This window comes from Charadrius vociferus, unplaced genomic scaffold (genome assembly GCF_000708025.1).
Source record: "Charadrius vociferus isolate BGI_N301 unplaced genomic scaffold, ASM70802v2 scaffold609, whole genome shotgun sequence".
In the NCBI taxonomy this organism is placed as follows: Eukaryota; Metazoa; Chordata; class Aves; order Charadriiformes; family Charadriidae; genus Charadrius; species Charadrius vociferus.
This window is the reverse complement of record NW_009649993.1, coordinates 429794-445613: the sequence shown is the minus strand read 5'-3', so window position 1 is coordinate 445613 and position 15820 is coordinate 429794. Positions and strand designations below refer to the sequence as shown.

The window sequence follows — 15820 nt, the reverse complement described above, 5'->3', positions numbered from 1 at the left end:
AACACTTTTCTTAAACGTTTTTTGAGTTGCTGAAAAATAGGTTAATGTAAAGCACTACAGCGAATCATGGTTTGCTCCATTTTTCATAGGGTTCAAGCTGTCAATGTTGTTCTCAGAGTTCCCGCATACTTTAGCGATCGTGTCTCCTTCACCTTCACAGAAAAAAACAGGTCATGAGGAGATTCAGCAGGCAAGAGCCTAGCAAACTGGCAAAATGAGATGGGGCAATAACCCTACCACACATCATAGCTGGTATTTATAGCAGAATACATAGAGAAGCTTAAAGCGTGCTTTTTTTTTTTTTAACTGAAAATAATAATAAATGAACATAACAGGCAAAAGTTTTCTTCTTCCTCAGGCAGCTTCTTACACTTTGCTTTGTCAAAGAACTATGAAATTGCACCATCTACCTATTGTCACTGTGTAGAACTGCAGAATATCACAGAAACACACAGGATAATAATTCAGACCATACTTGAGCAGCATATAGATTATTTTATTCCCTCAGAAGTCTCTTCTAGATGTCACCTAAGCTTAGGAGTACGAAAACATGCACACACAGCCTCAAGCTCACCCTTTCTACCTTCACTGAAGCCCAGCTCCAGTCACAGCATTTTGCTAAAATGTCCTATCACCCTCCTTAAACATTCAGAAGCATGGAAAATTGTTTTCTAGAGAGATTTTAGATGAGCACACCATCTCCTTCCATGTCTTCACTTACTTTGACACTGAAACCATGTAATAGTTTACTCATCTGACTCTGGCAGCACTGCCCTTCTGAGGTTTTCCATTTATTTCTCCAGCCTTTCTCCCCCCAATGTATTCTGGTGAATTCTTTCTGCCCTCCCACTCTTCACAGAAATAAAAGCACTGTGTAAAGCTCTTCTTCTTTGTGCTCCCTCTCTTTTCACTCCAAACCAATTCTTTGATAGGTAAGATCAAGCATATGCAAGTTTAGACAACTGTCTCCTAAAAACAGATGGAATGTGGTCAGTTAATATCATTACCTTCCCCTTTGTTTCCAGGGCAAGCCATCCAGCTCTGGATTTTTCCCCACAGACTGACAGTCGTCTTTCCTCAGCTCTTCTAATGTGGCCCAGATAGATCCTCCGCAGTTTTGCCCTGATGCCATTCTCTGCCACCAAACTACTAAAGCTAAGAGTAAGTTAAGGAGGATGTAAGACAGACTGGGTACTGAAACATTAGGGTAACTTTCCCTCACATGAGCCATCCCACAAAAATGCATAAGTTTAGGTTTAGCACTCAACACCACTGGAGCACTGGCGCTGAATCTTAAATACTGCCATCCAGAAGCTGCCAAACGCGGCAACCGAAGGCAACTTCTGGGGAAGTAGCATCATTAAGAATGATGCTTGTGTTACATAGAGGCAGAAAGTAAAGCAGTTATTGATTGATGGAAGTCATCGCTCTGATGCAAGGAAAAAAGGCCAAAGAATCACTTGGTAATGATTCCTGAGACACAAGAGAGACTTACTTTTTTTAATGAATCTGTGATGCTTCATAGGTCAGTTATCAGCATCTCCATAACAGCCTACACTCTCCCAAGCTGCACCCATGGTTAAAAGTCAGAAAAAAAGACCTACAAAAGCAGCTCACAGAAAGATTTCTATGCTTAAGTATCATATGTTTAACAATGATACCTAGTTTTTACAAGATCAGAAGCAAATACAGCAGACAACTAGGGATCCCCCTTGCTCCTTCCAAAAAAGGAAGTTTTCCATATTCTATAGGCCTGAAGATAAAGCTGAATCTTCCCTGAGGGCTTTTATGATGGAATAAAGAGGAAAGAGGAAAAAAATATTTCACTAGCAAAATCACTAGGGGGAAAAAACCACATAATCCATCTGAAGGTTGTAAAAGACTTGGAAAGTTGGAATTAAGCTTTGGCTAAAAAATGTGCTGTGAAACAGACAAAAAAAACCCCAAAACAACAATAATCCAAACATTATGAAGTGTGTTCTTCTGAGGATCCATCTGTCAGACACATTTTGGCCACTCTTACAGTGTTCAGTGTAATCACCCATCATGGAAACCGATGTCCCAATTAACAGATCAAATCACTGAAAACCACTCATGCAAATAGTCCCCGAAAAGAATCATCAGCAAAACTTTGCCAAATGCTCAGACAACACGCAAAGAAATGGGCACTTTTACTGTTGGCTGCCAAGCTTACACATTACCTTTGAAGTTATCAGCATTGTAATAAATCTACATTTTTCAATTTTAGATCTGCATTTTCCCTACCACAGCTTAACAACTTAGTTACATTAGTCAGTTCTTCCTCAAAGAATTTTTTCTATTTTTTTTTTTTGCTTGTATTCTCACTGAAGATCATTCTTTCTACTGCTTTTTAGCACACATTCCTCTTTAAGTTGAAGTTTAACATTAATAACTGACTTCAGCCAGACCACCGTACCAAACATCCAGAACATAAAAATTTGATTATGTTGGTTAATTTCTGTTTCAGATTCTTTGGTACCATTGAAAGAGTTAGAAACAACAGTTATGTCAGCCATTAACAATTCTCTGCTTAGTCTATATTATAGCTAGTATTTCCCTTCCTATTACTACAAACATTCATTTGATCCATAAAACTTGGCATTATCTTAGTATTCACCTTAAGTCTTGTTGGTTTTTGAGTTGTTTTTTTTTTTTTTTAAAAAAAAAAAAAACAACAACCAAAAAACCACACAACCTGAACGCTGTGTTTTACCAAATGAAAACATACTTTGAACCCACTTAGATTTTTTCAGACCAGTTTTGTGTTCTGGATAGCTTTTTTATTTCTTCAAAAGTGAATTATACAGCCTGACACCACCTAGCCTTACTGAAACTAATCACGTGATATTTCTGCAGACATTGTAGATTTTTGAAGTTTTTTTAATACAGCTTATAGACATTCTGCTCTTCTCCTCCAATTCTCCTTAAGAATTACCCCTGTCCTCTTATTTACCCACAAAATAATGAAATTATTTATGCTCCAAGCCCTAAGCTACTGAGAACCTTTCTCAATGTCCAAACAGCAATATCTGCATTTTCAGCAGTTTAAAAGTAACCTGTGTCCATTCCTCTGTTCTTCCCAGGACAAAAAAAGAAAACACATCCAGAAGAGCAGTTTTAGGAAATTCTAAAAGCTTCTGTTACTTATTTTGCAATACTGTCTAGTAGCCCTAGACTGCAATTAACAATCCCCACTACAGTAAACAGGCTCAGCAAGAGAGAGATCATCCCCCAAGAGCACTGAGTGCAAGTCAGAACACGATGGATGGACAAAGAAAGTAAAGGAAACCATAAGGTCAGTTAGGTACTCCGTACAGCTGTACATGAAAACCGTAACACACCAGGACAGGAGTATTTACAAGTTCATACCTGAAATGAAGAAAGAAAACACTGAAATAAGGAGCGGATTTCATGCCAATCCTTTCATGGTATTTTTTAAAAATGCCAGCATTGTGCCTGAATTTAGGATCTACCTCAATACCCCAGCTTATACATTCATACTTAATTCCAGATTCGCTTTGGTGTTAATGGTCTGTTAAACAGAAGATTCGTATTACTATGCTGTACCATTTCCACCTTCACTCTTAATCCTCTGGAAAACACCTAAAGGAAACACTTTATTTTGCCTTTTTTTTTCTTTCAATTTATTACAAGAAAAGTGAAAACCCACTGTGAAAGGTCAGTGTTGTTCATATTCAATTTCATTTTAGTAGTTTGAACAACCATCGCATCTTTGATTTTAATAGACTAGTCTAATGGAAGACATAAGCAGCAAAAATAGGACAAGATCAAAATCCTTCATTGGGCTGAGATATTGCTTAATTTAGAGGTAAAATCAGGAACTCCTCATGGACATAAAAGTTCTGATAAAGAACATTACAAACCAAACTTGCAAAACGTTGGGCTCTTGCATGAAGATATGCTATGAGAGCTGCAAGTACACAGGACTTATGCAAACAATATTACCACGTGTAAGCCCCTTCACAAGCAAATCAGCAAACATATAAAGTACTAACATATTTTTATGTTTGGCTAGATAGCCATCAACCTCTCTATTAGCGTAGCCAGACAATTGCAGCACAGGATGACATTAGAAACAGGCACAAAGTACTAATTGCATGGCCCATTTCCTGAAACAAAGTAACAGACCCAAGTATCTATTTCACAGAAGTCCAAGATCCCTTCTTTAAACTTGTTTTTAAATGATCCCTGGTCTAAAGTTTTATTTTTTAAATGTCCTCTCTCCTACACAGCAAAAAACTCACAACAATAGGTGTTTATACCACCCTTTTTATTTTTCAGCCAGAAATACAGTTTCATAGGGTATTTCAATAAACAGTGGTGTTTATTCCTTAAATAAATCCCCATCTCTTTGGCATCTGACCATATTCTGTTTTTCAAACTAAAGACTATATAGGAAGATTTTACTTTCAAGATCATTGTTCAATACATTAAATTTACACAGGTGTAGTTAACTTTTAAAAATACACATCGGATTGTTGCAAAGATTCTAATAAACCTAAAAAAAGATAACCAAATCATTAAAATGCAGATTACTGGGCTGCCTTCTTTACAACTGTGGAGTAAGTGACAGAATGAGAACTCCTCTTCATTTTCCACAGCACATGCACTAACTAGTGCTTTCTATTCATTCTGAATGATAAACAAACAAAATCTTAATTCTACCAGAAACAACTGATCAAATAATTTATGTTTCAAAACAATGCGATCTTATTTCTAAGAGGCCATCAGCCAAAACCAAGTTGCACACTGCTTCAGTAAAAGACTGCACCCAAAAAAACAACTCTGAAAACTATTCTTCATTTTTAAACATAAATTACTAAAATGTTTTGACTACTTCTAAGAATACAGATGTCAAAACTGCATTCAATGTCATGTTTGGATAAAAAATTCTTAAGTAACAAAAGTAAGCCAGTGTATTCAATCTACTCTGTTGAATAATCCAGGATCATCTCTTCAATGCTGATCCAGAAATACTTCACTTGCATTCCATCAAAAAAACAAATCAGCCTTCCAGATCCCAAGTTGTCAGTGCTTCAAATCAACTGAATTTCCAAAGCAATGCTGAAGTTATTTGACACCTCCTGTTACTATACACAATACAGAAATCAAGAATTAAAATAAAAAACGTTATTGACATACCATGCAGGCATTCCAGTGTATTTACTGAAATCTGCAGTGAATCCTTGTTTGTGTATAAACACAACATAATAAATAAATCCCACTAACAAAAAAAAACCACCTGCACTCCCCAAAAGATTTGTTTTTAATAACCCAAATACTCATAGAATCATAGAATGGTTTAGGTTGGAAGGGGCCTTAAAGATGATCTAGTTCCAACCCCCCTGCTATAGGCAGGGACACCTTCCCCCACACCAGGCTGCTCAAAGATACATCCAGCCTGGAGGCCTTAAACACCTCCAGGGATGAGGCATCCACTCCTTCTCTGGGCCAGCTGCTCCAGTGTCTCACTACCCTTATGTGTTATCCTGAACAAGTTTTACAGAACAGAGGAGGCAAAGCAATTACTTCCATGCAGATACTAAAAAATAATTTAATAGGACTCAAGTAGCAAAGGTTTGTTTTCTAAGTGAATCTCACCCTTATCACCAGTGCAAGAGGAGTTTGAAAATGTTTGAACTGGATTGTTTAAATAGCAAGTGATCCAATTTAGCCAAGCTCACTTTCCTCTCCCTGATGTAAAAAAAATAATACATACATTTTACAGAAACAAAAAATAAAACCAAAAAATGTCCTAAACTTCAGTACTTATCCAAGAGCAGTTTCTAATATCAAGCCAAAATTAGCAACAACCAAGCAGACATCACCAATGTTTCAGTGTTAAAATGCTGTAAATACTAAATCTAACTGTACAAAAAAAAAAAAATCCCAAACGCAAAAATCAAAAGCTTTTTTTTTTGTTAAAAGGTGTCCAAAGAAATATCCACCAGTTGCAGCCAAATTTGCATCAGAAGCTGCTTGCTCAGGAAAGATTTCTCCTTCCAAGTAGCTGTAACACATTGCATTACCAAGATTCTATTCAAATAAATTACTTTCTGGTAACATTTAGCTGATACAACCACCTACAATGTGGACAGCCATGTACACAGTACAACAGTGGATTTTTGCAGCAACAGAGAAATAATCAGAAATTGGTTCTAAATTTGAGATGACAGCTCATGTGTTATTTCTTGCAAACATACGGTCCCCTCTGAGGGTAAGGTGTTGGAGCTGGTATTGTAGCACTTCTGTGTCAGCAGGTTCCTTAATGCTCATTTTATCTAAATTGAGGTAGTCCAGGGATTTCGAATGAGCCCTTTTACCTTTTAAAAGGCAAAGAGGCAGGGGACCATGAAGTGCCTTGTAAGGTTCATATGGTAAAGCCTTAGTGCATTTATCCCCTGAGCTGGGCATCCGTCTCCTCCTCCTCCCATTTACTGCTGGGATCTCATATGGCTGATAGTACCTACTTCTAGTTTTGTACAAACGTGAGGAACGTGCCAGTCCTGAATCAAGCTGTTTTGAGCGCAAGTTTGGCCCAGATTCCCCTGTATTCTCTTCACTTCCTGTACACTTCTGGGCTAATTTTAGCAGCTCCTCTCCAGTTGTGAAGCCAACCAGGTAGTTAGAATCCATGTGAAGGATCTGATAGCCTGCAACCATCCGTCGCATCGGTGAGCAGGGCGTACTGGAACAGCGGGGCTTCTCTGCTTCCATCCTGCCTGCAGGACTCACCTCTGCAAGAGGCACAGGGAGGGTTGATAGGGTAGTTCTGGACTCTCCATTGATGTCAACTTCCATTTTAAAGACAATGCTATCCCCCTAAAAATAAAACAGAGCTTGATCAGAAATAGAGCCCTTACGCAACACAAGGAATTGAGAGACAATTGCAGAAATGATATTTTGTATCATGCAGAAGTCATGACCAGTACTTGTCTATTCAGCCTTCTATTATGCTCTGCAGGATGTCACATAACAACAGACATCTGCCTTTTAAAATCATCTTGAGGTTTTTTTTAAATAAAAGATACCATAAATATACTCCTGATAATCTTAAATGTTAGAAACATTCTTGAGTAGTATTGTACACAAAAAAAAAAAAAAAAGCATCTTTCCAGTCCATTTTTTTCATCCTTTTAGTCCATTTGATTCCTTGTAGCCCCTTGCCTCTGAGGCCGTCTACATGCATTAGCACATCCACAGCAACTTCTCCCATATTCAACTGAATATTTGACAATAATCTCAATAAACAAAGCTTTTGAAAAAACGCGTCTTAACAGCTACTACCATAGTCAGGCAAGACCACAGAGCAGATCTGATCTACTGAGGGTACTGCAATGACTCCCTCTTCCAGATGTGAAGACAGCTTGCTTTAGATTCAAAGAATGGCATCCTGGCTGTTCAACATCTATCTTTATAGGTCATCAGCAATGCTCCCGCCCCACAGAAAACACCCTATCATTTTATTCATAACTGACCAAATAAACTCACGCTATTCTATCCTAATCTATTTCTAACAAAGGAAACAGTATACTAGCATTTAATTAATATAGTATAAGACTCTTATAAGCATCTTAGGAATAACTAATATTCTTAATTCTATTTCTTTTGGAAACAAACTATTTTGCCCTGACCTTTCTTCCCTCACAACTATTCCAAATACATCATTTGGTGCCTCTACAGATACAACTGTTGGCCACAAGCCATTACCATCTCTAACGTGGAAGGATAAGGTAAACATCACAGCAAGTGTACACCAGTGGATGCCAGAACACAGTGAAGGCTTAATTCTTTTCATTTCTTTGTTTTCAGCACCATCTACATAATTTCGGTGACACAGTTACTTCATAAAACAGAAAGGTCACATTTGTTTCCAAATCCATGTCAGCCTTCATTGTCAGCTTCACCTCTGTTCTAAACAGTAGCTAGTGGCTCTCTAGCCAATGTAGTTCAACAAAAAATTCAGCATAATGTCTAAAGGCAATGAGACTCAGAGAAGAAAGGAAAGTTAGTACGCGTGTCAAGCAACAACACAATTCTGAATTTCATTATAGGTGACCATAAACCACATTCAGTCATGTTTCACGAATGAGACTGACTTAAAACATGCTATTATCAGTTTGCAAACTTTTAAAGCTGCTGCTTGCCGCCATTCTAAGGCTTAGGAGGCCACCGGCTGAGTAGCAAAGATGCAACAAACAAGGAATACTTTATTCAAACTTCTGCAATTAGACACCCTCAAAAATCCCATCAAGATCAATCTCTGTTCACTTGTCTTAAAATAAGAGGGGAAGCTGTGTGTAAATCTCACTTGCAAAAGAAAATCTAGCCTCATGCAAAACTGAAGCCTACCTTACTTCTGTTCATTGACTCGGAAGGAGCATAAGTTATGCTCCCATCTCTGCTTCTCTGCTTAGTCTCAAATCAACCTGCTAATAATGCTAATAAACTAGGAGTAAACAAAATCCCCATTGTTTTGATGAAGAAGATTTTATTTGCCCTTAACAAACTTCTATCATGGAGAGACTAATGTTCTCTTAGTTTTAAATGTCCTTTTTCAGTTCTCATAATCATGATCTACTTAGGATTCTCCACTACAAGTTTTGCATAGCATTGCTTTTACAGATACACTTCATCCAGTCAGCTTTTAAACATTTTGAATTCAACAATACAGGTAACACAGCAAAAGCCAAATAAAGAATTAAAATACTGAAGCAAGCCAAATACCAATATCTTTCACTGAAAAAACATCCACATAAAACTAGAAAATGTTGCTCATTGTATTTAATTGACTTTGACTCCACCCAATGAATTTGACTCCATTTATGGAGTCAATTAAAACTTTCAGAATAGCCAAAGCAGTTGTTGTTTCCTACTTTAGCACCACATCTAGCAGTGAGGCAGTACATATGGTGAGCTTTCAGCCACTGAGTTAAAGGCATTCATGACAATTCCTTAAGTAGAAATTACAGTTCCTGCACCATCAGGAACCATGGTTACTGGAGGCATAGCACAGAAAAACTTTGCATTACAACTTTTGGCTACCCTGTGTTTTAGCCAAGAAACCTAAATATTTAGCTGTTCCTGCTCTTTTAACTCCAAATTTTTACCCTGCAGTTCAGAAATCTTTTCAGTAATCTTCTAGAAAGATTCCATCCCTTCTGATAAAAAGCTGAAATGATGCTAGAAAAAGTACAAGTAAGTGCTAGAAAAAGTATAAATAAAATAGTCGTACAGCAAGGTTAGAAGTCAATCATATTATCTGGTCACATATAAACAGCAACAACAAAAAAACCCACACCAAAACCAACCATCACTTGCCACGGCAGTATGTGCCCTAAGGAACAGGAGGGAGGAAGAGATGTCTTCATGCACTTTTTGAGTTAAAAAAGCCTTGAGAACTTGAAAGCAACACAAAGGCTCTTCTCAGAACACAGCTTTTAAAACTAATTTACTTCTGTTTGAAACATGGGTGTGTGCCCCGGTAACAAAAAGGAATCAACTTTGAAGAGCAACTGCAAACAGGAGCGAAGGAGTTCACTGCTGAACAATTACTCCTCGCTGGCTAAAAACAGTACAAAGCAAAATCAGGGCAGAAAAGCCTTCAAGTCAGCAAGCTCCAGCCTAGTTACTTCAGCCTGAAACTGAAGAACTTCCATTTCCGTGCTGCAGTGTGAAGAACAGCCTTAAAAACAAGAAGTCCGATAGACACTTGAAAGCAACAGTAGCATCAGAAGCTGGTGCCATAAACATCAGAAGCTCAAGGGAACAGCACAGCTAGCTGGTAAGAGGAATGACTGGCCAGCTCCACAGGCAGAGGTCCAAAACTCGTACGTGTTCAGCTGTTCTTTCCCAAGACTTTTAATGAGAGTTAGTCAAGCTGCCATAGGGCTTCAACATGCTTTGCCTCCTTACCTGGTAAAAAAAGATAGACATTGTTTAGATGACTGCTATTAAAAAAATGAATTATTTGAGAGATTCACAGTATTGTGAGTGTAGATACTATTGCCTACAAACACATATTTGAAACTTTTGGACTGCATTTTTAGTCCATTTCTGTGGTTATAAAGCACTGGATAACTACTATTATGTTCATTGCTGTTGAGTTGGTAAGCTCATCAATAATTTATAATACCAGAAAAAAAACCCCAAAACTTCAGTTCAAGAAGATTGTTTCTTCAGATCACAACTGCATTGTCTTCTTGCTTCTTAAAGAGAATGACAACAGAGTGATGCCAATTCAAGACAATCTATAATCAAAGATTTACTACAGAATCAAAACAAAGAGAAGAGGGACAAGATGGTGTATCCTTTTTAAATATATGAAGCAGCAGCAAAGAAAAGTATGGCAAACAACTGAAAATAACAGTTACCAAGAGTATTCACTTGACCAATACACACCAGAACTGCTTCCAGAATACAATTCACTACATTAAGATTTTACCAATCCTCTTTATAATATAAAGCAGGCTCTGCATGTAAATTAATCTGACCCAATCCAGCTAAATATTGAGAAAATTGTCTAAAACACAGAGAGAAAGAATAATGAATAGAAATACTAAGTTAACTACAATAAATCATTATATTACCTCAAAGAATACATTAATATGCTTAGGATAGTTCTTTGAGGGTAAAAACATCAAAACCTCCAAATTTTTCAAACGTAACAGCTTTCCAGTTATTGAATCTTTCACAAAGGTGTCAGATACCACTCAAAAGTTTAGCACTGAACAAATGAAAACCAGACATGTATGACACAAAAATGTCTAACATCACACCACACTAATACACGCGCTGTAAATCATTTGTTATTGAATGACCTCTCACCATATGCTCTTAATTCAACCAGTGACTTCTTTTGCTTGCTTCTTTTTCCCCATCGTTTGTTATTCTTTCTGTTAAATGTATTACTTACTGTCTTTCTGAGGAGAGAAATCTAAGTGACTCAAAATTATCAACTTTTTATTACTCAATATTTAGAATCATAGAATGGTTTAGGTTGGAAGGGACCTTAAAGATTAGTTTCAACCCCCCTTCCATGGGCAGGGACAGCTTCCACTAAACTAGGTTACTCAAAGTCCCACCCGGCCTGACCTTGAATATCTCTAGGGATGGGGCATCTACAACTTCTCTGGGCAAAGAAGACAAAAAATTCTCTGGGGAAAAAAAAAAAAAATTAAAGATGACAAAGAAAGATGAAGAGGGGTTCCCTTGACACTCCTACACCTTGTAGAAAGCCTGCATTACTTTGAAACCATCACAGTAAGCTTCTCTCAGCAAAAGAACTGGTTCTCTGTAAATTGGTATTTCCATTACTTATCTCTCAACTAGACGATGAACTGATTTGAGAAGATGCCCTTTTTTTAGGAACGGCATGAAATTTTTGTCTAGCCAGCTACTGATTTTGTGGGGTTTTTGTTTGTTTGGTTTTTTTTTTGTTTTTTTTTTTTAAAGAACAGACTCTTTGTTTCTAGATGCCAAGCCTGCAGGTAGCATCATTTGTTAAGAAACACAAAGATCTGTCTCATTAGTAAAACACTCATAATTGCAATACGCAGATGGCAGAACAGAAAGACAGCAATAGACTCAGTGATACCAACTCTAGGAGAGTCAAACATATTGGATAGAGGTATCAAGCCAGTTTTGATACCTCCCCTTTTCTGTGCTGCCATTACTTAATATATGCAATGCACTTAAAAGATGTTGTATTTGTCTATCAAACTTCAGGAGTAAGTAAAGTGGCCCAGCACATGTGAAGCACATGCAAAGCACATGTGAAGCCAGCAAAGATCTTTAATTATTTCAATCATCTCTGCTTGTGAAGGGGAAAAATAAGGTCTACATCTTTCCCCTTGCAGTCTGAAAACAAACAAAAAAAATCACATAAATATAGTATGTGCTTTTGGAAATCCCATCTTGTTTCTCTGCTACTGAAATATACTGATGGAATGATGTATTTGTAGAGCAAAGTTTTCTGGAAATAATTACATCCAATCTGCAACTAAAACAAGTTAAATATTTAGCAGAAAGGGAAAAATCAAGCTTAAATTCAGCTATGTAAGAGCATCCACAAAGGTGCCACATTTCTTTTCCTAAAACTGGGGCAGCCAGGCCATAGACTTTGAGGTGTATGCAGCTTGTAGGTTCTTCCACTGAAAGCTGGTGATACTGCTGCACATACTGCCAGAGCCAGATGGTTGCTTTTAGTCATGCTCTTTACCTTCAGCTGAAGGGACTTAGACTAGTGTTGCTTCTCCATGCTCTTGAAGATCCCCTACAATAGTTGTGTTATGCTTTACAGACTTACACCGCATTTGTAGACAGGAAAGAGGGGTGAAAAAAAATTAAAAATCACAGAGAACATGAAAGGTACAATAAACTACACACATTCTTTATCAACTCTCCTTAGGAGAGTTCCTTACAAGAAATTCCAAACTACTCTAACCTAAAGAAAAAGAGAATGGAGGTAATATTACATTTTTGCACCACATTAGACAACACTTAGATGGAGTAAGAACAAAGTTTAGCACAGATTTTTCCCTCAAAATTACATGCAAAAAAAAAAAAAAAAGAAATTATGCATAAAGCCTATGTTAAGCTTTAAGCAAACAGATGAATGGATATTACTGATTTAATAAAGCCAGTGCAGTAGCTTCAGGATGTGATGCAAAACCACTGTCCACAAAACAACCAATAAAAATTATAACTACAGAATAATGTGGTGGTGGGAGGAAGTTCTTGTCAACAGGTGAAGCGTTAAGCCCTTCAGCAATCCAGTATACTGGACAATCAATACCACATAGTTTATACAAAACAAGAAAATATTAAATGTTTTGCAAAAGAAGATTAAATCAATTTCTAATAATATGTTCCTACTACAAGAAACAACAACTACTTAACCAGTTTGTTAATTCTTGTTATTAATGGAGCTTTAAACAAGAAACAGTTATGATCCAGGAAACTACCTTTTAAAAATTAAGAGGATCACAAATGAATTACTGAGGAACTACAACTAGCAACTCCAATGACTAGCTCAGACCAGATCAGCATGACAGAGCGTACAATTTACACAGAAAAGAGACAGATGGAATTTCAAGAGTCGGTCCAGGCTAATGAATTTTGTATGAGCAGACTTAGCGAGCAGGGAGAGTAAAAGAAAATGGTGGGAAAGAAGGCCATTTAACTTCTAACATCTCTTTGCCAAGCAATATTAGATGGAAGTGTTTAACAGAAGGTAACTTTTCTGAAATATTTAGAGTCCTTTAAATAAACAATGTGACTTCCTTGCTGGATGGAACCACAGATGAAAGCTTCCCCCTCACTCCATCAGTAAGCTGATGCTCCTGGCCAGCATAAAGATAGCTGTTTGCTATCATTATCCATCAAAAGATGAAACACTGAGATACACGTAAAAAAGCTGATGCATCTTGTAAAACAAATCATTTTTATTCTTTGGTTAGTTATAAGTTAAAAGAATTTTTTCTTTGTAATTGCATTTGATTTCTCTGCATTTTTTATTTTCATCTTCTCACTGAGCGCAATCGAAGTTTTATATGCAAAGTTCACTCCAGTTTCAGGTTGGCCCACTTTGAAAAAAACAAACAAACATACCACAACATGACTTGTCAACAACAATTAAACTGCCTTTTAAAAATAATAAAGATAGATTGAAAAAAAAAAAAAAGCGGAGGTTTTAAAGTATTACAGATTTCATTGATTTTCTTTAAAAAACGTAATGCTAATGGGAATATGAGTCTCCATTGCTTTTGTGTCAGACAAGAAATGCATGTTTGGTAGTATCCTATATTGCCATGTCTGAAAATACAGCTCTGTAGATATTGTTTTAAAACTATCAACCTTAACAATATTATATTCAGCCTTTGACTAGGAATAGCTATTCAAAGAAAGATACTAGTTAAAAATAAGACCTACTCAAAGGTATCATGAAAAATATGTTTAATCAATGGAATCTAGGTTTTTTTGTTGTCTTTAACTGAAGCACTTCAAATGACTAGTTCTTTGTCTTAACTTGACTCAATCCACAGCTGCTATTTAGGCAGTTGTTGGAAAGGTGTCTCATTCACTTATACCATCCACATTGAAAAAGGTCACTTCCTCGAGCTGACTAGAGTTACATATATAATGGTTTTAAAGTTTTGTTCTCTGCCTCCTTCTCAATTACTCCTTCCCATACTTAAACATTATCTAAAAACAAGTGTTTAATTGCAATGCAAGTATGGAATAACAAAAAAAGAAAAGCCCAACAGCACATGCAGGTACAGTAAATTTGTACTAAACTTAAGAAAACTTTGTCCTGGAATACTCAGTTCATCTGACTTTACCATAATATACTGCATTTACATATGATTATGCATGCCTGGTGGTCACGCCGGCAGCATAAGGCTAGTCAAAGAAGAAGAGATTATAAAGAACGCCATGCTACAATGTCAGTACTGTTACGCAAGAACTTAGTTTCAGTGATAGCACTGCCATTGCCTCAATTCCCTCCATTTCAAAGTCACTGTGAGAACCAGCCTCCTCCATCTTCATTATTCTAAAAAGCGCTCTTCCTCGAGGGGGAAGAAAAAAAAAGCAAAATAAAGCAACACCACCATGCAAGACAGAATATGGTTCAAAAATAGGGTGGTGGGAGGAGAAGCTTTCAGTAAAGGAGATGACTGGGAAAAAGTAGGAAGGAGAATCAGTGCTGCATACTTCTATTCCCCACGGCAAAACAAAGCATCGGTTCCACAGTCCTCACTACACCCCTCCTGGAAATCCTGCAAGGACTCTTACTGTATTCAGGACAGAAGTTGGCCAACTACTGGTACAAGCAGCAAGTCCTTCACCCCATCACAGACCCTCCCCATCACTCCCACTGAGATCTGTGTAACTGCAGGCTTCTTCCATCTCTGCATTTCCACGTGCAGCTATGCAAGCATGTACGTATGCATGCACAGTGATGCACTGCCCCACTCTAGAGAGCACACTAACAAGCAAAGACATGTTCATAGAAAACATCTACTAATGTGCATCATTTGCTATTTTCTTTGTAGTAGGCACATACATACTCACACCTATGCCAGCTAAAACCCCTACGTAAAATTGCATATAAACAACTTTACGTATAAAGATACTAAGACTTGAGACTATTTTCCTATGTATCTGTAGACCACTCAAAACAGCACCTCAGTTCAGAGGCACTCCCCCAATATCTTAATATGCAAGACAGAATTGGCAAAACACGCCTGCCAATAAACCAAAGCAGCTTAGCAATCTTCATACTTTGTAAAGTAACACTTTAATGCATATTAGAGAGCACAAATGCAGCCAGTGAGTACCACAGATGGCACAATCAACATTTAAACAGAGCTTCGAGCCTCCATTTGCCCTTCACTAAGCAAGATTTATTACAGAGACGCTACCCATAGAAAGCCAGGCACTAGCATACTTTGTTACTATCAGACTGAATAGTAAGGTCATATTCAGGTTTAACACTTGCCTAAGAGTATTAAGAATGGTATGGGAACTGCTCCTGGTTGTAAACTGCAACGGAAGAGAGCTGTAAATGGTTGTGCACATGTAACAGATGAACTCTTGGCTTTCCCCACCGTTCAACGCCGTTACAAGCGGCGGGAACAGAAACGGGCACTTGAGCAACCTCACTGCAGGCCCTCGATCGCGATTCCCCCGGGCTGCCTTCCGCAGCAGGCGGGTACAGCCACCGACACCCCGCCTTCCTCCCAGACCTGCCCGGACAGCTCCACGAACGCCGTTT

At 37.7% G+C, this 15820-nt stretch overlaps 1 protein-coding gene across 1 annotated transcript; it reads right to left on the bottom strand.

Annotated features, from left to right (window-relative positions):
* Positions 1-6219: 6219 nt before the first annotated feature.
* LOC104292315 (chromosome unknown open reading frame, human C5orf30) lies at positions 6220-6843 on the bottom strand. The gene has a single exon (XM_009891670.1). It carries the CDS (start codon positions 6841-6843, stop codon positions 6220-6222), a length of 624 nt encoding a protein of 207 aa, XP_009889972.1.
* Between the last annotated feature and the right edge of the window lie 8977 nt (positions 6844-15820).